The sequence below is a fragment of the Emydura macquarii genome, unplaced genomic scaffold (genome assembly GCF_026122565.2).
Source record: "Emydura macquarii macquarii isolate MOO-44397 ecotype Brisbane River unplaced genomic scaffold, CSIRO-AGI_Emac_v2 contig_3530, whole genome shotgun sequence".
Lineage (NCBI taxonomy): Eukaryota > Metazoa > Chordata > Testudines > Chelidae > Emydura > Emydura macquarii.
This window is the reverse complement of record NW_027133667.1, coordinates 1,134,060-1,157,638: the sequence shown is the minus strand read 5'-3', so window position 1 is coordinate 1,157,638 and position 23,579 is coordinate 1,134,060. Positions and strand designations below refer to the sequence as shown.

Below are 23,579 nucleotides of genomic sequence, written 5' to 3'. Positions count from 1 at the left end.
AACAAATAAAAGGCGGGCAGGTTAAACTAGCCATTAAAAATGATTGGCCGACTTCTCCTACCAATGACCAATCAGAGGCAGCCACGCTAGGGCAGCCGGAAGCCGCACATGGAAGGCTCTGATTGGCAGGGAGCGGGCTCCGCCCCACCCCTCGCGGTCCTCGGTTGGCTCTGTGTTTGGCGTGGTGCGCGCTGATTGGTGGCTGGCTGAGCGCCTTTCCCCACCCCGCCGTGCCGGAGAGTGATAAGGCTGGGGGAGGGCCTGCCCGCGGCTGCCCCGTTGGTCCGGCGGTTTCAGCGATAGCGGTTCTCGGGAGCTCGCGGTCGCAGGCGCTAGAGGCGGTTCTTTTCTCTCCCCTCCGGAGCCCGCGGACGCTGCCATGAAGCCGCTGTGGGGACTCGCGCTCCTGGGTGTCCTGCTCCTGGCCTGTGAGTCGCTCGCCCGCCCGCCCGCCTGCCCGCGGGTTCTAGAAGCTTCTGGGCGAGGAGCGGTTGGGACGAGTGGCCTGGGGCTGCGCGGCCGCCGGGCCCGGTGAAGTGGCGGGAGGGATCTGAGGCGCCCGGGAAACGGGGGCGCGGGCCTGTTTGAGTCCGGGTGGGGGGAAGGTGTGCCGGGGCGGGCAGGGAAAACGGCTTCGAGTCCGCCTCCGCTCCCCCCTCCACCCCCAGCCTCGGCCCGTGCAGCCGGCCGGTTCTCCCCTCCCTCCCTCCCGCAGGGAGACTGGCCCGGCGGGGTGCGCGCTGTCTCTTCTCCCTCAGCGATGGGGGGCGGGGCCGCTACCCGCAGTTGCGTTATCAACCCCTCCCCCCCCCACCCCACAGTTGGGACGCGCTGCCCGGGCCCGGCCTGGAGCTCCCCTCCCTGCATCTGCATTGCCCGACCCGTCATGGCGCTGGGGCTACAGCTCGGAAGCCTCCCCTCCTCCCTTCTCTGCCTCAGGCCGCCCGCCGGGGCTCCAGGCAGGCGCCTGCTTCGCCGTGCTTGGTGGGGGGGGGTGTCGCGCAGTGGGTCACTTCTCTAACGTCTCCCGGCCCCGTCTCTTCCAGCATCGGCTGGGGCGGAGGAGCTCGACGTGGACGGCACAGTAGAAGATGACCTGGGTAAAAGCAGAGAGGGCTCTCGGACCGATGACGAAGTTGTTCAGAGGTTTGTGCCTGCGATGCTTTAAAGAGCTGTCGCTCCCTACTCGCCAAAACACTGGAGCTTCATGTGGCGGCGACTGCCTCCTCCTCCCCCCTTTGGAAGACTGCATTGTGGTGGGGGAGATTTGCCTTTTAATGTAGTGTATTTCAGGGAAAACAAGAGCTCTGGCCTCTTCAGTCTTTTTGCCTCTTTAAAAAAAAAAAAAAAGCAATTGCCCATGTTTTGTGGTTCTTGTATGAAATGAATAACTTTAAAAGTGGGTAGGGGGTAAGTAAAACATCATAGCACTAGTGAAATGGTAGCTAGATTGCTTTGTTAATTTGAAGTCACACAGATTGACATGTCATTGACGTTATTCAGTGCCAGTCAGTGTCCTTTTTCTGATACTCCGTGGGGTTGTTGTACTAGGACACTGGCTTGAGATAATGCATGCAGTACATTGGCAATAACTCCTATTACAAAATAACTGTATACCTTATCTTGTATAGCGTAGAGGTTTAGGGGTTATTAAATATTTATCTTCAAAATGGAGTTTTTAGACAAGGGACTAGTAGGATTTTTTTCTGGATAATAGAGAGAAGTCCAGCTTTTAACATCATCTAAACAGTGCTCTCACCTGTTATCAGACTTTCACAGTAGCTTTCACACTTAGTGCTCCATAGTCAAAATCAAATCTTATCATTCTAAACTGTCATCCTGATGCCCTGGTTTGTAGAATGTCATAGTAACCTAAGATCTGTCTGTTGCTATAAGATCAAATTCAGTTGCTCCTGCCACTGGACTAAATATACAGTAACTGACTACGGTTTAATAAAATATCTGCTGACTTTGTTTCCACACAGAGAGGAGGAAGCTATTCAATTAGATGGTTTAAATGCATCCCAGATAAAAGAAATCAGAGAAAAATCTGAGAAGTTTGCATTCCAAGCTGAAGTTAACAGGATGATGAAACTCATTATCAATTCTCTGTACAAAAACAAGGAGGTGAGCAGTATGTTTATCTAGATAATGTCAACATATATAGTTCTAGCATAAACTTTATCATCCCTAAACATTTCGTTTCAGATTTTCCTGAGGGAATTGATTTCAAATGCTTCTGATGCACTAGATAAGATAAGGCTAATATCACTGACTGATGAAAATGCTCTTGCTGGTAATGAAGAACTCACTGTTAAAATAAAGGTAAGAGCTACTAGCTATAACAGTAATCTGATTTTTTTTCCCTTCCATTACTGGGAAATACTTTCTTTCCTTTGCCCAGTTTAGCAAATGTGCTATTTAACATTCTGCATATTCCAAAGCCTATGAACTACTTAGACTAAACTTGGTACCCTACCATTGGTTTGACCATAAAATCCTCACACTAAGATGTGGGGGTTTGGTAGCAAACAACATTAACAGCTGCCTCTGAGGACTCCATTTCTTTCTGTGAAGAGAGGCTGAACCACTATTGCTTCAGCAAGAGTGTCTTCCCTTATTAAGTTGATATGAATCCATACTCTAGTCAGAATTTTGCACAAACTTTCTTCATGAATCTTCTCAGTTACTGGAACACCTCATTCGCCATTTACAGCATGCACTGCATCATGTTAAAGCTGAATTTTAAAGTGTCATTTAACTGACTATCTTATTCATTTTCTAGTGTGATAAAGAGAAGAACATGCTTCATGTTACAGACACAGGTATTGGCATGACCAAGGAAGAATTAATCAAAAACTTGGGTACCATTGCCAAGTCTGGTACAAGTGAATTCTTAAACAAGATTACTGAAATACAGGATGATAGTCAGTCAACATCTGAGTTGATTGGCCAGTTTGGTGTTGGCTTCTACTCTGCCTTCCTTGTGGCAGACAGAGTTATTGTCACATCAAAGCACAACAATGATACTCAACACATTTGGGAGTCTGATTCAAATGAATTCTCAGTGATTGATGACCCCAGAGGAAACACCTTAGGCAGAGGCACCACCATAACGTAAGTATTGCCGGTGAGCCAGTAAAAGTAGTTTATTAACCTGTTTGATGTATACCTTGCTCATTAGCATGTTATCTGTTCTCTGCATTATGAATTCTGTGCATGTAACTTAGTGTCTGTAGCATGGAATAAGGCATTCAAAGCTAGTTATATGTAGAGACTTGAATTTGAATCTCATAGGCCCAGATTCAGGAAAGCATTCTAGCATGTAAGTGCTTGTCCTGAATAGGGATGACTTCCTGAATCAAAGCTGTGGTATAGGGACTTGAAAAATAAAACTACCAGCTAGAGCTGTTCAATTTTTGCATAGCTTAAGGTTGTGATGAGATAGTAACAGCTATGTTTGATTTCTAGCTTTACAAAGTTGGAATTTAGTAATTGAACTAATTAGCTGAAAAGTGCATACTAGCAGTTTAGCAAGAGCACTCAAGTATTTTCTAAAGTGGACTTAATGACTTGGAAAAAGGTGGACTAGATGAAACAAATGAACTGCCTGCATACTTAAGAATATAAGAATGGCCATATTGGGTCAGAACAATGGTTCATCTAGCCCAGTATGTTGTTTTTCAACAGTGTCCAATGCCAGGTGCTTCAGAAGAAATGAATATAACAGGCAATCAGGTGATCCCATTGGCCATTCACAGCCTCTGGCAAACAGCAGTTCCTGCCTATCCTGGCTAATAGCCATTGATAGACCTATTCTCCATAAACTTACCTAGTGCTGGTGTGTGGGTGGTGTGTTTTTTTTTTAACCCTGTTGTAGTCTTGGCCTTCACAATATCTTCTGACAAGGAGTTCCACAGGTTGCCAGTGCATTGTGTGAAGAAATACTTTTTGTTAGTCTTAAACCTGCTGTCTATTAATTTTATTTAACACCCTAGTTCTTGTATTATGAGAGGAAACAAAGGAGAGTCCTATCCTTTAACCATTACTGATCCAGTAAATACTTTAATAGCTGTACAGTCAATTTTGGTACACATAAACACAGGGTTTTTTGTCTATCTCTGATATAGGTTAATGCACAATGTAGAGAATAACTGTCAGAGTAGAACTCTGAACTTGTATTGCTTTGATTTGTAACTGGCTACTGTTTGTCCTTCCTGCTAGTACAGTTGGCTTGCTTTTCCTATCTCAGGCTTATCAAACTTCTGTAGCTAGAACTACAGAGAAACTTACACCATTTCCAATTTTCCCAAACTTTCCGGGCAAGTTAAACCTTATATTTCCCTGTCTGCTAATGATATTAATCGTTCAGTTTGTATTTACGTCACCACCTTATTTTTGCTGTTCATTTAATACATTTTAGATTTCACTAAAAATAAACCAGACAACTTTCTAGTCCTGTTAGTTTGATTTGCAAATACTGCTAGGAAGGCTTTCCACAACTTAATGTGGTGAGAAAATTAAACAAGTGCTAAACGTAGTAATTCCTCTTACATGAGGTCAAACCACCTGACAAAAATACCTCAAATTTGAAATTGGCTGCTCATATCTGTGGGACTGGCTTGGTGTGCAGCTCATGTATTAGTGACTCAACACCCTCCTCTACATCCTTCATTTGCAGTTTGCCTCTTTGCTGCAGCTAGTTTAGGTTTTGTCTTCGAGGATGTTATCCTTGTTGGGAAGTAAAAAGACTTTGACATTTCTCCATCTCATACTCTGAAGTCCAGTGAATGATGCAGATGGTTTCAAACAATGAGTTAGACTACGCTAATCTGATCTTCAGAGATGCTGAGTGTTATCTATGGCTTTAGTATTGTAGTTCTTAAAGCTGCTTTGTTGGGCTTTCATCATTGGGAAAGCTGCTTTTCCTCTGGAAAAAGGCAGAACAGCAAAGAAGCAGAGTTGACTTAATCCCAGTTTAGTGTGAACTTTCCCAAGAGACTGTACGCTGACTGTTTCCTGATTATACTAGGTTCTTCAAAATATTTATACATAAATTTAAATAAGAAAGTAAAATCGCATTGAAATTCTTGACTGTCTAACATTTGCACTGAATGGCTTGTATTGTCTTCAGTCTTGTCTTGAAGGAGGAGGCATCTGACTATCTCGAGCTGGATACAATTAAAAATCTAGTCAAGAAATATTCACAGTTCATAAACTTCCCCATATATGTATGGAGCAGCAAGGTAAATAGCTCTAACTATTAACTTAAGCTGTATAATGAATGTAATTTTGTAATAAGTTTCAGGACTTGAATAATCAACTTTCTGATAGGAGGCCCTCATCACACAGTTTCCTGAGCTGTTCTACAGAATTCAAGCTTCCTATGAAAATACTTATACTCATGGTTGCAAAAACTACCAGCCAAATAGGATGGGGAAGGAATAACTATTTCATCCTTCAGAAAGCTACAGGGTAGCACTCTATATCTAATAGCCAGAAGCAAAACCAAAAGGTGGAAGACTTCAAGCAGGGCTCAGAATGCATCAGTGGGGGGGGGGGAGGGAAATACTCTGCTTCTCACTAAAGTATTGTCTGGGCCTCGGTGGAGGTTCACATTCTGATCTTTTATCTGCCTCTGGTTAGTAAGTGTCTTGAGCTTATAGTATAAAATTCAGACATTAGTGGTTGAAAATCAATTTAGACAAGCTTGTTTCTGCTGCAGCTCCATTCCCATCTGTTGCTATTCCGATTTGAATTAGTACATACCACTAATATTCAGAATGCAGAATAATATCTTAAAGCATGCTTTTAGTTACTTTAAAACAACAGCTTCTTGTGGCCAAATAGTGACTGATTTGAAAAATCTATATAAGCCCTTTATGATTTGATTAAGCCCTTATCAATCTGATTGATAAGCCCTGTTTGATTCATGAGACCAAGGAAAGGCTGTTTGACCAGGTTCTTCTGACTTGAGCAAAGTGAGCTTACAGCTACGTGTTCCCACAGACTGAGACTGTAGAAGAGCCCATTGAAGAGGAGGAAGTAAAAGAAAAAGAGGAAACAGATGATGAAGCTGCTGTTGAAGAGGAGGAAGAAGAGAAAAAACCAAAAACTAAAAAGGTAAGTTTTTGGTCAGACTTCAAAGTGTGAAAAACTTGGTTTACAGTTCCTTGTTAAAGGGTTCCTTCATCTTCCCAATGTGCATGATATATTTTTAGCAACAGTGGTGCCTTCTAACTGTTGCCAGAACAGCAGAAAATGTCTTACAGTTCAGAAACACTGGTATACCTTGTGAATGGTAGCTCCTGTAAGGATTTCTTTACAAAAGGCTGAGAACAGGGCTAGGCATACTGTAATGTATTTCTTACATTGGCAAGTAAGCAGGGATCAAACTTGCAAAATCAGAATAATTCCAGCAACGCTACTAGAAAGCCTCTTCACCCAAACTCAAGGCTCAAGAGAAACTTAATATTTTGACTGGATATAAATCCATTATGCATGTTTTACTTTTACTTGTATTTCCACAATGGGTACAGCAACATAGCATTGAAATGGGAATGACATCATTCCATACTGCATATTAAACTTCAGACTGTAAACGCTTCGGGGCACGCACCATATCTCTAACGTTACTGTAAGCTTTCTAATATATTACTGAGCACTTAGTGTAGTAATAGTTTGTGTATGCAGAACATTACAAAAAGGTTGACAATACATAAACTTTCTAATTTGAGATTCCTCAGTGAAGCGGTAACTTCTATAAAACAGCAATCTCAAGTAGATGCAAAAGAGCTGAACAACTTGGAATTGCCTTTTTCATACACAGGTTGAAAAAACTGTCTGGGATTGGGAGCTTATGAATGATATCAAGCCAATTTGGCAGAGACCCTCTAAGGAAGTCGAAGAAGATGAATACAAAGCTTTTTACAAATCATTTTCAAAGGTAAATTTGGTGTGGGCTTCAAATTTCTATTGTAAACTTCTGGTACAGTACAAGTTCAATCTAAAGCAACATATCGGAGAGAACTTCCCTTACTGAGATGCTTGGTGAGAATGGGTGATCTGTTATTCCTGCAGGAAATTCTGTGCAAAATTCTGTACACAAGATTTTAGAAATCCACATATTTGTCAAAATAACACACTATAATCATGCCAGCTTCAACTATTTTGTTAATTTATTTCAAAATACCTGTCACAAGTATGTCTAATATAGATGACGAGAGTCAGTAAATGTCTTTTGACAGATTCTTTACGAGGCACGTATGTTCTGTATTAATATATCTGACATTTGTTTCAGTGAAATTAAATATTTCACTTAAAATCATTATACAAAAGTGTGTTATACAAAATTTTTGTAACTACCTGGCATAAGAGGGCACTAGCATCCTTTAAGGACTGTTTTCTGTCTTGTCCAGGTTCTAGCTTCTATGTGTATTGTAAGATATTTTTTTTTGGGTCATGCCATTATAGTGAGAGGGAGCTGGGTGAGTTAGCAGTAGATTAATTGTAAGATAGCAGGTGGTTAGCATGAGGAAGGGAAACCCAGGGTAGTGTGTGTGTCAAGGCAAGTGTTTGTGTGAGTTGGGTCGTGTACATGATTCACCAGCCCCAACCCCCTTTTGTCTCTAGAGGTCTGATGTGTGCCCCATGTCAGGTGCAGGTGGGAGTGCTGGGGGATGGGTGCAATGATGTGTTGGTGCAGAGTGGGGTGGGTATAGACTGGAAAGGAATATAAAAGGAGGTGCCACTAGTTCTGTGCACGCAAAGATGTTATGGATATACCTAGTATATGTATGCACAAAACTGGAATTTTGAAATGTGCAAAACTGGAAAAGCATTTTGGTGGAAAACACAAATTCTGTGTGGAAAAATAATTCACTCAGGAATATTGATTCTGCATAAATTCTGTTGTGGAGTGGTGCAAAACTCCAACAGGAATAATCTTTGCATCTTTCTTCATGTCTCCTTGCAAATACCAGTGAAACTTCAGTGTTTTGTGTAATGGCTGTTGTGACTAGTACATTGCTTAACCTTTCAATTTCAATATTTCCTCTGTTTTGGTAGAACAGACGGCTTAGTAATACATTAGCGAAGTACTGTTCACATGTTTAACATGGAAGTAAGCTACCAGAATCTGGGGTTTAAGGTTTTGGTCTCAGTACTTAATTGGCAATTTTGTTAATCTCATTTCAGAAGACTCTAGAATGAAATGGTGGTGGTAAATAAAATTTTCCTTCTAAAAGATAGAAGCATCTATGGTGGTTATGCAAAGGATACCAGCATTCTTATTTATCCCATGAATTATTTCTACATCCCTAGTCCAACTGTTCCTTCCACAAGTGCAAAATTTCTCACAAGAATAGCTTTCATACACAAGCTCTGGAAAGAAACACTGACTAAATAACTTTCCTTCCACAGGAACATGATGATCCTATGGCTTATATTCACTTCACTGCTGAAGGAGAAGTAACATTCAAGTCTATCTTGTTTATTCCCACCACAGCTCCACGTGGCTTATTTGATGAATATGGATCCAAAAAGAGTGATTACATTAAGGTAAAAACATAAGTGCTCCAAAAGCTGAAATAAACTTAAACATCCCTCAAACATTCCTAATTCTTTCTTTTCTCATGCAGTTGTATGTCCGGAGAGTGTTCATCACTGATGACTTCCATGACATGATGCCTAAATATCTTAATTTTGTCAAGGGTGTTGTAAGTATCTTAAAGAAGCTTTTTAACTGAAGTCAAGCTTCAGCTACTGTTGCTTCTGCTTCATAAACTCCCCTTCTTTCCTAATTAGGTGGACTCTGATGATCTTCCTCTGAATGTATCCCGTGAAACACTCCAGCAGCATAAATTGTTAAAGGTATCTTATTTAGACATAATTTAACAAGCTGCTTAAGCACAGAGTAGGTAAATCTTCTACTTCCCTGGTTAAGTAACACTGTCATAGCAAGGATGGAGAAACAATATACCCTAACTAGCTGTAGTTAGCCTAGATTCTTTCTAGCCCTATCCTATCTAAATTAGGAATAAAGTAAAAAGCAAGACATCAAGCTTACTTAATTTGGTTTCACTGCATTAAAAGTGAATGTAAAGTGCAGGATTTCATGAAAACTCTTGCCACAAAATCAGTGTTAGATCTTCATTGGAAAAAATGAAAGGGGATGGCTAGAGAAGAGGTGATGTGAGTACTGAGGTAGTACTTAGACCATTCCTTGTACCAGCTGGTTAACAGATTAGCTGTGCTCACTGTTTATGTAACAGTATGGGTGAACTTGGTATTTTGTCTCTGGAATCATTAGGTTATTAGGAAGAAACTGGTCCGTAAAACTCTTGACATGATCAAGAAGATTGCTGAAGAAAAATACAATGATACATTTTGGAAAGAATTTGGTACTAACATAAAACTTGGAGTGATTGAGGATCATTCCAACCGTACCCGGCTAGCTAAACTTCTTCGTTTCCAATCATCTCATCACGAAAGTAACACTACTAGTCTGGACCAGTACGTGGAGAGAATGAAAGAGAAACAAGACAAAATCTATTTCATGGCAGGATCCAACAGAAAGGAGGTAAGAATAAAAATCTTAGTGTTTTAAAGGAAAATATTCAAGCAAGAAACTTGTCTGAGTTTCAGAATGAAACTAGTTGTAATTTAAGATACATTACTGTTTCAATTCAAGGCAAATTACATTAGCAGTCCAGCATTTAGGTTAATATACTTGCACAACTGTCTGAAGAACTACATAGCAATGGAATTCCAGTAGTTTAGTGTCAAGCAATATTAAATTAGTTTCTGAATTAACTGTCTTTGTAGGCTGAATCTTCGCCATTTGTTGAACGCCTTCTGAAAAAGGGTTATGAAGTGATCTATTTGACTGAACCTGTTGATGAATACTGCATTCAAGCTCTGCCAGAATTTGATGGCAAGAGATTCCAGAATGTTGCTAAGGAAGGAGTGAAATTTGATGAAAGTGACAAATCCAAGGAGAGTCGGGAAGCTTTGGAAAAAGAATTTGAGCCACTCTTAACCTGGATGAAAGACAAGGCTTTAAAGGACAAGGTACAAATTCTATGTTCTGAATAGCATTATTTTGAGTTGCTTATTTTATATATATATATGGCATCTGACTAATCCTCCCTTCCGGTGTACACACTTCAGTTTTTACTTTTACAGTCTCATCGTCCATATACACTAGGTTTTCCACCTAGGGACAAACTTCGTTTGTATATGAATATAGATAGCTTTCTTAAAAGCGCTTTGCTCACCTCTCTGAAATGGCTTTTAGATGACAAATACTAATGGGATACTAGAACACTGATTTCCAATTAAAAAGCTCTGAAAGCCTAGAAGTATTTATAACAAGAACATTATAGGACTTTAGTTGAATTAGACAGAATTCAGTAAAACTAACTTGATCTCAAAGATGAGAACTGCAAATTTGATCTCTTAAAATTACTGCAGTAGGAATGAAGACAACGAAATTGGTAGACTCTTCTCTTTATTAGCGGTTCCCTCAAATCTCTGAACAGAAATATTTTTTTTCTAGATTGAAAAAGCTGTGTTGTCTCAACGCTTAACTCAGTCTCCATGTGCATTGGTGGCTAGTCAGTACGGCTGGTCTGGCAATATGGAACGAATTATGAAGGCTCAGGCATACCAGACTGGAAAAGATATCTCCACAAAGTAAGCTTTCATACTTGTCTGTTACTAGATCATGATATACATGAGCCACAGTTAGTATGCATTTATGACTCTCCCAACAGAGTTCCATATTGATCAGAATGGACCTATAAGAAATCCTACCTTTTTAACTAGTTTTAATCTCAAGGATTTAAATATGCACTCATTGAATTTCAGACATATTTGCAGGATTTAATTTAAAGGGATATAGTCATATGGTTAATGGCTTAAACTATGAAATCTAATACATGTGTATATACACTGAAATTTTCTTTTGTATGCAGATAGTCCCCTGCAGTGTTAATAGTGAGGTTTTAGATCCGATAAAACAATTAGAACTAATGGTAGAAGCAAGCCACTCAGATTCCAACAGCTCTCAGGCCTAAGCTTTAAGATAAATTGTCTTGAATACCTTTAAAAGTGTTTAAGTTTGACAAATCAGAACTTTGTCTAGTAGTAATAGTAAACACAACATCTGGTCTGTTACAGCAGCAGTGACTACAAGTTACTCAAATGATTTCGAAAGGTATTCAACCAAGTGCTTCATTAAACTGTTTAGAAAGGGAGGCCTACAGCAGATAAGAAATTAATTGAATCCATCTAGTTGCTAAGCCTTGAAAGTGTTCATTGGCTTGTGACGACCTCTGGTGGCTAGTGCACCTGTTTTGCTTCACAGACTGTTGCTATTGAAGCACAATAGAATGAATTGGGAATAGATGATAAACATCTGCCCAGCTTATAAGAGCAGAACAAATGAAAACAGAAGTAGCAACTAAATATTACATGTAAAGCTGATCTTCTGCACTTTAGTTGTCTTCCAGATTTTGAACTTAATGGACTGTTCTGAAGTAAGCAAAGTCTTAAATGTTAGAGCAAACTAAAAGTGGTAGCATTTTTTTAAAAAGCTAGCTACTGATGTAATCTTCTGTTTGTAGTTACTATGCTAGTCAGAAGAAGACACTCGAAATTAACCCTAGACATCCACTGATCAAGGACATGCTCAAGCGCATCAAGGTAAACAAGTTACAAAGCAATGATATGTTAAATTTGGCTGCATGAACCCTAGTTAATGGTTCTTCATTACTTTTCCAAATCAGGAAAATGAAGAAGATAAAACTGTTGAAGATCTTGCTGTAGTCTTGTTCGAAACAGCAACCATAAGATCAGGTTATATGTTACCAGACACTAAGGAATATGGAGAGAGAATAGAAAGAATGCTTCGCTTAAGTTTAAACATTGATCTTGATGCAAAGGTGAGTTGCCTTCACTTTTGGGTAATAGCTCTCAAAACATTTAAAAAAATCAAAACTTCCACTTCAGACAGCTGTGGGTGGGGGAATGCATGTGTGGGGAATATGGATATTTCTGTACAGCATTCTGGAGTGAGCTTCCTAGCCAGGTCAACAGTGTCTAAATATAGTTGTATATGCAATAGATTGAAGTTAGCCACAACTTTAAAGCGCCGTCTATATAGCTGTTTTTAGAGCACAATCCCTGCTAGCCCAAGTCTGTCAACCTTGGCTTGGAAGACTCATTCCCGAATGCTGTGTAGATGTTCTCAAAGTAACAGTTGGTATCATAGTTAAGTGCATGTAGAGTAGACCTGCTTACTGTATCCAGCTTCTCTGCACATAAGGGTGGATCATTAGTGATTCAGTTTTGATTTACTGGCCACATTGCAAATCTGCTTTAAAGTTCTGTCACTTGGCATAATCCCCCAAGTGACTACACTGTCTTCAACTGGTGCTGTGTGCTCTCATGCTCTACTTCAACCCTTCTTCCCCAGCCTTCCGCCTCCAAATTTGTAGTTGTATGGAGATCATGTAGGAGACAGCTGTACCCACTAGGGAATTGCCACATTTGAAGAAATCCACATGAGGCTGTGTAGGCAGATTTTGCTACTTGAATGGCATAAAGGCAGGTGAATGGGCCAGAAAGATGAGCCTCAGGACCACTTTCAGTCCTATGTCCTATCTCTGGAGTACACTACTTCTAGTGAAATCTTAACACTAAAAGATATTGCAAAACCATTAACTTCCAGTAGCTGGGTCAATAAAATAGTTTAAATCTATTGCCTTGTCTTTGCCTCACTAAAACTCATTCATTCAAGTCATACAATGACTTTCAACTGAATCTTACATATATCCTGTCTCTTACTAAGACAAATAAGCAAATCGATCCATTGAGGATTAACAGATTAATGTGAAATAAAACTCTCTCTCAGGTGGAAGAAGAGCCTGAAGAAGAACCTGAAGACACTGCTGAAGTAGAGCAAGATGAGGAAGAGGAAGTAGAAGCTGATGGTGATGAGAGCGAAACAGAGAAGGTCAGTTCTCAGAATAATACTTAATTGCTACAGTCTCTAATCCACTGATCTTGCTAAAACTCTAATGAAAGTAATAGATTTCAAATGAACAATGTTCATGGAGCAAAGCCTGGCTTCAGTGAGGCCTAGTACAGAAAAAGCTTGTGGAACTCTAATGTATACTGAAGATCTAATACTTAGACATCAAGTAAGCTGGTACTTGTTGATCTTGTCAAATTGGACTATGATGAGATGATGAAGTGATTTGTCCCAGGCTGTATCTAAACTAGGATTAAAGCAAGGCTACTTGCTGTATGCCTTTCCTAATGATTTTACTAAATATGAAGCTTCTAAAATCTTAAAGTGCCGAAGAACAGATTGGAAAGTCTCTTACAAGGAGATCGACTATTTAGCTAGTGACTGAACTTACTTCTGACCACAGATTCAGCAAAGTTATTTCTTCTTAGAACACTAGTACTTCTCAATAAGATACTGAGAAATGTTTGTATTTCCAGTTAGTTACATTTCAGGGTTAAATTTGATGAAATTCCATTTATTGGAGTTCAGTAAAGTAACCCTAGTTTTTTAGATGTCTGCAACTATTTTAATTTAGAGGTTCACAAGTTGTGACACTCCAGGACACTTTTTTCCAATACTGCAGTTCCCACTGCTTCATTCCCAATTCTGAGGACCAGCTGGAAGAGTTAATGAATGCAACAGATTGGATTATTGGCTTCTATGGATTTAGATGGGGGAAGGGCCTCTTCTGTTAATCTGTTCTCTTGGTGATACTAAATGGAGATTGGTGCTGATCTTAAGTCATCTACTTGGAGAGGTTGGCTCCTGTAGCTTGTATCTTTTGCCTTACAGCTGGAGATTACATGGTGGTGCTTGCTTAATTGTACCCAAGAATCTAAGGCTGTTTTTAGTGAAGTATGTACCCAGAATTAGGTTAGTGGAGGGAGATACGAAGTGCACTAGGTACAAATGATTTCCCTCAGGAACAGCTGCCTGTCTAGAGACATAACTGCTTAAATTTACCCGCCACACCTACTCTGAGCTGCTGCAGCTGTACTGCTATGGTAGGGAACTCTATTCTGTTTTGTCTTGCTAGTCCACACTGAGGTCCTGTTAAAAGCTATTGACAGTTATGAACCAGAAAGCCAGCATATGTCTCAGCATTGGCAGTGTTTTTTATTAAACATACAAACGGAGCCCAGATGAAACACAATCATAGCATTTCAAGGTGGCCTACAATGAAGTTGGGCTTTGTGCCCTTTTTGCTTTTAGGATCTATAAAGGGCCTGGAAAACTTGTTTTTAAATTATTACAGATTAAATAGCAGGTGCATTTTCCACTCCATTTGGACTAGCAGACAACTGAAGCTGCTGAAGGGACAGGATGGTCTTAAGATTGCCTGTCAATTTCATCACCTATTTGAGTTAATGGGTGTAAACAGATGTAAAATAGCTTTTTAGGAGGGATTTTTAGTCCCCTTTGTCATAGGCATTACAACTGCTGTGAAAATGAGAAATGCAGCAAACCTGGTACTGCAGAAACTGGCCTTTGGAAGCATTATATAATGCATGGAAGCTATAGTTGTCAGTATACAGACAGACCTATAAATTAAAATGAGTCTAAGTAGCCTTTTTAATTGTTTTGAGATTATAGACTTAACACTCCCTTGTCTTTGCAGGAATCCACAGATGTAAAAGATGAACTGTAAACTGCACTCAACTTGTATCCTGTCTGGGGTGAGGAGGGAATGTGAATTAGATTGTTCAGTTTTTCACTGTAAAATGTTTGGAGGGGGTGTGGTGGGGTTATGGGCAGAAGAGGATTTTTTTAAGTTGAATTTTTTTAAAACATTCCTCATGAATGTAAATTTGTACTATTTAACTGACTATTCCTGGTGTAAAATCTTGTCGTGTGTACAAAATAAAAATGTTCCCAAACACCATGTGTAAACATTACACTAAGTGGAATGCTCCTCTCTTCCCTAACCTAGACCAGAGCATGTAGAAGTTTTCATGGTTGGGTTGCAGGAGTGCCCAGTCAGTGTATTTGGTGGGTGATTAAGGGAAGGTCAGAAGGACCTGCTCACAATGCAGAGACTAATCACTGGTCAGATAATTTAGACTATTTTAACCTCTAAGGGACCATCATGTGATCTGGCAGTTAGGCTAGCACTGCTTGGTTCCTTGATTAATAGCTATGGGGTATATCCTGTGATGTAAAGAGCTCACCCAAAAAAGTCTTAACTAAAACTTTTCTGCTGTCATACTGTTTACTTGTTCTTTGGAGAGACGCAGCATTAACCTTTAAAGATTGTATGTTTGGGCAGTGTGGAAACTAGGAGAAATTGTACAGTACTCTTTTCAAGTACAGAATTACTGCATCTCATTGTCAAGGCTGAAAATGCAAAGCAGGCTTGTACATGCACTGGAAAGTCTTACCAGTCAGGGTTTAAAGGGTTCATTTCACAGATTTGTTCAAAGTGAGGTGATTAAATGGTTAGTTCATAGATTGTAGGCATCCACTATACAGCCCTGTTCAAAGTGCTGCAGAGGTGGAAGACATTTATACAATCTGTAATAGAGCATTTGAGTGAATTAAAACTTTGAATCTAAAAGACAATGCACAGCTCTCAATTATTGCCTCTTTCCCACATAATTTACACCAGCACTCAGTCTTCACACATTTATTAAATAGGGCTTTGGAACTATACAAACTTGCTTGAACCAAGATGAATATGCTCTGTATTGCCAGAATAACTACAGCCTACCATTTATCTTTGTTCTATGAACTACAGTAACTTGTTTCCACAGTCTCAACAGCAGTTGGTACCAACACACCATCCATCCATCCAGTTTGTACTTGAGCTATAAATGTGGAACATTTGTATTGGGCTCTGAAAAGGTAAACTAATCCTGAGACATACCTGTGAGGGAGGCAGGTGAGGTTGCTGAACCAGAAATCTGAGGAGACTTGCCTAAGGCTACATAGCAAATTGGTGCATGGATGGGACTAGAGTAAGACCTTGTCGTTTTTCCTCTAGCCCATGCTGTTGTCTGGGATGTTGATTATGTAAAAGCTGAAATAGTTGAATGTTTCTGCCCCTTTAAAGGTGGTGAATCACAATTTTGTCATAATTCCTCACATTGTCTTGTATGAGTGACTAAATCTGCATATGGGTAAACATTTATAACAAATACAAACAAAAGAGCTTTTTCTTACAATGTAGTAAGCTCAGAATTCACATGAGCTATAGACTGTGCAAAGCCACCTGGATCACTAAACAAAGAGCAATACCTGCCTGGGACTTTAGCAGCTATGTCAGAGGGCAGCATTTAGGATGCTTCTCACCTAGCATCTCCCATGAGCTAGCTTAGGGGGTTCCCTGCTTAGCAAGCTGGCTTTTGTTGCTTGCATTCTAAGGTACCCAACTCAGGGTTGGTGTTCCTGTGACATCTTTCTAAGCACCTAAAGGGGCTGTGGTGATCAGCATTTCAATGCCTAAAACCCTTCATGGATCCCACCAACTGCATGTTGCTGGTGGAAGTGCTCAAGGCAGCTAGTGCAGTTGGAGATACAGGGCAGACCTCAGATGTGCTTCTCTTAAGTGCTGCTCATGGAAGTTGGCTATAGTGTGGATGTAGCTTAGTGCCATAGTACAGCTGATGGCTTCTAATCTAATACCTTTCTGCAACTCCCCTCCCCATGACTTAGTGTTAGGTAACTTATCTGATTCTCAGGTTGGAAGTTACCTACATATAGATTTATTTTTAAGGCCAGAAAGATCTAGTTGGACCTTGTGCATAGCACAGGCCAAAGAACATCACCTAGTAAACAGTCAAAACCCTACTTTGTTTGAACTACAGCAGATCTTTTAAAGATAGTGTCTTGATTTAAAGACTGCAAATAATACAAAACCCACCCCAACCCTCTAAGTTTTTACAATGGTTAATTATCTTTGCTAAAAATCTACACCTTATTTCTCAACTGAATTTTCAGTTTTTAAGTTTGGGTCCCTGTGGGAATTCATTATGGCACATGTATGCTCTCTGCACATGAAATGGTAAGATTTGTCAATAGCAGTGGTCTGGGCCTGTGCTGTATGGCTCCTTGTGCTCTGAATTGAGGTTATAAGGGATGGCACAGACTGACTACTTCTCCAGTTCCTTTCTACGGCTCATGGTTTGAGATGGAACCCCTGTGTCCACATCTTTGCTGGCATGCCTAGTTTTTCTGTTTTCTTGTCAATCATTCTAGTCTTAGCTAATTCTTAGTTTAATGATAGTCAGGGGTAGCATGGTTGTCTTCTCCCCTCCTCTAGTCTTTATTACCCCATCATTTGGGGTATCTAGTATGCTCAAGATTCTAGGCTTTAAGCCCTGATGGGCCTACCCTCAGACATCCCAGTTGGAGACTCTCAGAGCTGCCTATACTGTCTCAGGGAAACGACATGTACTCTCAAATATGAAAGCTGTTCCTCCTTTCACCCTGGGACCCAAAATTCTTAGAAATTCCATTTCCATAGGCACTTAATGGAGCTCTCTATGAGGCCCCAGTCTAATCCTGGGCCTTCCTGCTCCCCTACAACACTGACACACCATAGCTCCAGATCCTCTAACAAGCCCAAGGTCCTATTTTAAGGAGGGTAAAGGTAAACACTCCCTTAAGAGGGATAAATTGGCCAGTGCCAAGTTCATAGGGAACATCTTTCACCATCACTGGTAATGAGAGCTAAGCTCGGTATTGACACAAGGGTTGATCTGAATGCTGCAAGAGAGAGAACCTTTCACTTCCTGTACTGGTGATACTTCACCACAAGAAGAATGCCTCACACAAACCTGCACCAGCAGGTGAGCTAGGCAGGAGTCCTTCCTGCTCCATCTGCCAGACTAGTGGATTCTTGAGGACCTGGGTATCTCCACTAGTCCAGAGTGCCAATCCTTTTGGGCTCAGTATTGCCCAGGTATATTCATACACCAACATCCTATCACATTCCAGTTCTGAGTACTGGCCATGGTGTTGATGCTCCTACAACAACAGTTCTTCGAGTGCTTGCTCATGTCCATTCCACTATAGGTGTGTGCATGTCTCCATGCACAGTTACCCGGAACTTTTTTCCCCTTAGCAGATCTCATAGGGCTGGCTCCAGGGCTCCCTGGAGCCCCACGCACATGCTGTGGTATATGGAGCGCTGCCAGCCTTACGCCTTCTCAGTTCCTTCTTTCCGCCCATGACTGTTGCTGGAACTAGCCTTGCTCTTAGCAAGTACTATTCCCCTTGTTTGGACTTGTTTGTTATTCTAAGTTAGTTTTAGGTAGTTAAGTGTTAAGAGTAGTTAGAGATAAGGCAAGTCCCTGCAGGGACTTAATGCGGCCAGGTCATGCCCCGGTTGCTGGAATTCAAGCCATGTGCCTCCTGCAGGAAGGCCTTCTCACTCAGCAACCCCCATGACCACTGCCTTAAGTGCTTGGGGAAAGCGCACAGAAAAGAGAAGTGTAAGATCTGCAGAGCTTTTAAACCGAGGACTCAAAAGGACCAAGAAATCTGAGCACTTTAGGAAGTCTCTGTTCTGTCTGCGATGGAAACAAATTGTCATGATGGAAGATGCTCTCCACATAGATTCACAAAATGGATTTCAGAGTCCGTTCTCTTCTGTGAGATTATGAAGCCCCTCCCCCTTGAGGTGTCATTGTACACATTGTATTGGAATGTTGTAGCATGGCAACTTGAGGTTCTGTTCACATCATTACTAGGAATCTCTTCATCTAGGATGCCTCCCTTGGTTCAGTGAACCTGCAACATGTGATGCAGCTTCCTCGCACTCTACCACACACCAGGAGTACTACTTGGGAGCCACCAACTGTGTGATTATCCATACAGCTCAGGACTCAAAGAAGAAATGGAGGTTACGTAGCATATAGTAACGAGTTCTTAGAGATGTGTGGTTCCCATGGGTATTCCATGATGTGTGCTCCTTCCCTGCTGCGGAGACCCTCACCTGATTCACAGTGGAGCAGAAACTGAAAAGGCAGTCAGTCCACCCCGCCCCCTTATGCCCTGAGTTGAGAGGAGACCCCAGGTATGAGGAGCAAAGGCGCAGACCAACAAACACTACTACTGAAAAAGCATCCAGTTGCAGGCATAGAAAGCACATGTGCACCCACAGTGTTTACTCCTGGGCATCACATATCTCAAAGAACTCCAGTTCCTATAAGGTAAGTAATCTCTATTTTCCAGCCACTGGATCTCATGCCTTTTTCTGCTAGATTAAAGAGCTCTCTACTATTAGAAATCTCTTTGCCACGCCAATGTTCAGTCAAAAAAATAAATATAACTCTCCCCCTCAAAATGAGAAGTTCATCTGCTCTTGTTTAAAAGAAAAAAGCATACATATCAGCAAGATACTCAAATCCACTGTGTTTCTGCCTTTCCCCTCCATATAAGAAGAGCAGCTACACTGAATATACCTAGATAGTATTATGAAAAGTATTATTTGCTGATAAAACTTCTGATGAGAAATCTAGCATAACTGCTCATAAAAGCAATAAGGGAATTCCTATTTAATCCCAAGGTGTGCAGATGTCTTGTATACCTGCACATACAAATAGAGAAAATATTTAAAGCATGAATCTGTAGTATTAAATATATACTGAAATAAAATTTAAAAATGCTTAAAAATTTCAAGCCACTACCACTAGAGCTCTGTACTAAAGACAACGACTTCTGAGTCTGCAGAGTATTCTGTAACTATAATAATTTTTATTACATTAATCGTAATCAAATTTCTTGTTAATTTTCAAATTCCTAATGACATTTCTTCAGACGAGCTAATTTGAATTATACATTACTCTGTAAGAATTGAAAGTATATCTACTGAAAACAAATACAAGAATTTTAATGAACAACTGGCTGGACTTGTGATAAACAGTATTCCTCATACAATTATTTCTTACACACAAGTTGTTTGGTTTTAAATAAATAGAAAAATAGATTTACAGAACTACAGCATTTCACATACGGGCTTTGGGTACAATTTTCAGAAGTGTGCAAGTCCCAGTGACTTGGGTTCCTAAATCACTCAGGAAAATGAGACTCAGGACCCTAACTCATTTAGGCACGTCTGAAAATTCTACCCTTCATGACTTCTGTATTCTGTGATCATTGCTATGATGAATTAACTTTGCTCTGTCTTTGTTTTAGACCCAAGAGTTCCGTTTTCAACTCTCCAGGCTTAGGTGGAATTTCAGGTATAGTCTGTAAAATACATAAAAAGAGGTGTCAGTGCTCTCTCAAAGCCTGTGACTAACATATAAAAAACTAAGCTAACCAAACAGAAAATTAAACATCCCCTGAAAGGCAAAAAGGAACCAACACTACATTAAATTTAAAATTGTATCTCCCTCTTTCTTGAGCTACTTGTAAACTGATCTCTAGCATCAATCAAATGTCCTTCCAGTTCAACTTCAACTTCTTGCATCTGGCTACATTTGACTTTAGTCCTTCAGAATGACTTGATTTTGAGGGAGGTGGGGAATACCTTGTCTTTTCTAAAGGACCCTTCCGCAGTATTAAATTCCATTCCAGGGATGGGGAAGAGACATTATCTGGGTATTTTATAGAATATAATAAGTGTGGACACCATTTTAGTTACAAAAGATCTGGAGTGAACTGTTTTTTCACCATCGTCCTTCATACTAAAGCTCAAACTGATGCATCTTTCCCTTAATTCTCATGTATTGCCACATGGTTTCCTGATAAACAGCTCTCTCACTTCAGTTAAGTCATCTGCCTTTGTAACTGCCATTCCAGTTAACCTGGTCAGGATGCATGTGCAGAAGGACTCTCAAAAATACAATTTGAAAATAGTGGGGAAAATGGGAGGAGCTTGGCCACAGGAACGAGCCCCTTCTACTCTTCAGAAGAGGAAAGTAGCTGTATTATATGGCCAGTATACATTTAAATTGCCAAAGGGAGCTTCAGTTTGCACTCCAAACCTGCAGGGGTGATATTGGAAATTCACATCCTCACGAGCCTTCACACTGATGATGAAGATGAAACACCTACACTGGGGGTGAAAAAAACACCTTCACATTATTTAATCTTTGCTCCTTTTAAAGCTATAAACCCTTAGAGTTCTCACTAGTTTAAATAACTATAGATGAGCATTTTGTACAGCTATCCGTTTTGTTTTGTCATTATATGTAACAGAAACCATTTTATAAAATTACTATATATTTCCTAATTGTCTACTGGTAGGAAAAGCATCACTGCTAAAATTGTGGATTATTTAAGTATAATGATTTTTTCTAAATAATTCCTGGTTTGAGAAGGGCATTGTGAAACTGGTCTTTGTTTCCCTTGCTACTAGACGGCAGATTCCTCCTCCCTCCCCCCCTTTTTTTTAATAAAGTTACACAAGTTTAAACAACAAAAGCTCTGCGGGGCGGGAGGGAGAAGAGAAATGGATAGCTTATAGGTTGCAGAGACTCTAGGACATTGGTTCAAGCCTAAACCAGGTCAGCAGTTACATCTGATGGCTTAAAATTGGATTAAGACAATCGGTTCAAATTAAACCACTCTGTAGCTAGTGGTTGCAATGTGGACACATCTTCTGTCACTGCAACTGTTATTCTTGTCAGCAGCCTTATGAGAGAAGCCAAAGATCTAATAGGCATGGAGACAGAAGTTACCCCTTCCCCCTAGGATTGCTTCCAGATCAGGGAAAAGTAACTTTGTGCTGGTATTGCCATAATATCTATTCTGTGGAGAAAACATCACTCTCCAGGAATGCGGATTTTTTTAAGTGTTAAATTCAGTTTCTTTTAAATAGATTTGCTTCGAACAGCAAAATTTTGATTGTTTCCTCTACTTTTTCGAGATAGATGGAAGAATAAATAGAAAGTGTGTAATATCACATTAAGCACAAATAGCTCTATCTGAGAAGCTAATAAAGGCTGTTACCACTGCATGAATAAGACAGCAACTGCTTACTTGAGAGCCACATAAGATACTTTATGCTCCATGTGGCAACACTTTGCATCTGCACTGCTGTGGTAGTAGTAAACTATGCTGGTGTATAAACAAGGCAACAAAGTCATATTAATTTCAACTCCATGTGGGAAGAGGAAATGTTTTACCAATGTAAATAGGACAAAGTAAGGAAAAAAGTTGTCAGAGTCAAAAGCTGGGAAAAATATGGAAGGTAAAAAGCAAGCTTCAAGAATCAGATGTCAAACCATTGCAATACTTTTTCCAAGATTTGATTTGCATGGATTTTCACCCTTCAATTTCTAGACAAAGTGAACTACAAACCTCTACCTAAACTATAGCATTTCACCTGGCTTAGGATTGAATCCACAGAAGTTTCACTTGCTTTCCACCCAAATCAAAAGTAGCCCCAACTTTGCCTAAGAGTTCACATCTGAGCTTTAGGTCTTAATAAAGCAAGGTAACTTTTGCCTGGTTCTGTGTCTATTTCTTTCAAAAATAAAGGTTTATTATATGCTATCAGGCCCTGAAAAAACTACTATCTCAGCATGGGTGTCATTGTTACTACTGCACATCTACTTCCCAATCACAGAGAAAGCACTAACTGCTGACTGAGTGATTTAAGCAAAAACATCCTGTAGCTATTACCCAGTTGTGATTCTAGTCTCTTCATACTAGTGAGCTGAAAATCTTATAACCCCAAAGAAAAGATAGCATATTTTGGTCAGAGAAAAGTTATGAGTACCAATTTGCACTGCACATACAGAATGTTTCACTAAGAGCATTACACTTTACTGCATGGAGAAAACATACAGTCACATCCCACAGTGAAATACACTAAATAAAGTATATTAGTTTTCGGTACCTCAGTTCTTTCTTTGTGACTAGACACTGAAATTCCTGGCTTCCAATCAAGATGACCATCAGAATCAGATGTCCATTCTCAGTCTAGTTAAGATAGCCCTTACGCCCACCCCTCCCAGTTTGACCCCCCAGAAAATTGTCTTTCCAAAACCTGGGCTTTTTCTGAGGTGTTTTACATTCTGGATAACCAGATATTTCTTTTCACTTCTGATGCACGCTGCTCTTCAAAACTGATGAAAAATCCTGAGACATGACTTTCTAGCCGCTTCACACATTTGCCTCTTTTTCCATATTATTAAACTTGACAAATGAGCATATCAACCTTTTGAAGTAGAAGTGTTTTGAAATAGAAGTTTTGCCCCAATGACACTATGTCTACTGAACGGCATTTCTGTAGGAGAAAATTCCACACACATATTACTTAGCAGTTATAAATGAAAACCAGAATCTTAAATCACTTACAAGATCCGGTCTGTAATATCTATGCACAACTTCTGCACCTGCAAACATAGCCAATGAACTTGCACCGAGCATTTTCAAGTAGCGAGGCCAAGATACTCCAGCAGGCATAGCCAGGAGCAAACAGCACTTGAGATTTGAGTACTGAGGGAAGAATTAGAAAAAAAAAAAAGTCACAATAATTAGTATGCCAAGTAACCCACTCTGAAATACAATTCGCCCTATTGGCATGTGTTAACAAGAAATGGTGTCTTTA

General features: G+C 40.2%; 2 protein-coding genes across 2 annotated transcripts; one reads left to right on the top strand and one right to left on the bottom strand.

Moving 5' to 3' along the window:
- Positions 1 to 271: 271 nt before the first annotated feature.
- HSP90B1 (heat shock protein 90 beta family member 1) lies at positions 272 to 14,970 on the top strand. Its single transcript, XM_067536238.1, has 18 exons — positions 272 to 428; positions 1,047 to 1,146; positions 1,986 to 2,127; positions 2,209 to 2,325; positions 2,786 to 3,117; positions 5,135 to 5,246; positions 6,010 to 6,123; positions 6,830 to 6,946; positions 8,422 to 8,559; positions 8,640 to 8,717; positions 8,806 to 8,871; positions 9,311 to 9,580; positions 9,826 to 10,071; positions 10,559 to 10,695; positions 11,628 to 11,706; positions 11,790 to 11,945; positions 12,917 to 13,018; positions 14,694 to 14,970. Exons 1-18 carry the CDS (start codon positions 380 to 382, stop codon positions 14,721 to 14,723), a joined length of 2,385 nt encoding a protein of 794 aa, XP_067392339.1. The 5' UTR covers positions 272 to 379; the 3' UTR covers positions 14,724 to 14,970.
- A 4,911-nt stretch (positions 14,971 to 19,881) lies between these two features.
- On the bottom strand, positions 19,882 to 23,467 carry UQCC6 (ubiquinol-cytochrome c reductase complex assembly factor 6). Its single transcript, XM_067536335.1, has 2 exons — positions 23,327 to 23,467; positions 19,882 to 20,266 (listed from the first exon to the last, which is right to left on the bottom strand). The coding sequence occupies exons 1-2, from the start codon at positions 23,432 to 23,434 to the stop codon at positions 20,177 to 20,179; spliced, it is 198 nt and encodes a 65-aa protein (XP_067392436.1). The 5' UTR covers positions 23,435 to 23,467; the 3' UTR covers positions 19,882 to 20,176.
- Between the last annotated feature and the right edge of the window lie 112 nt (positions 23,468 to 23,579).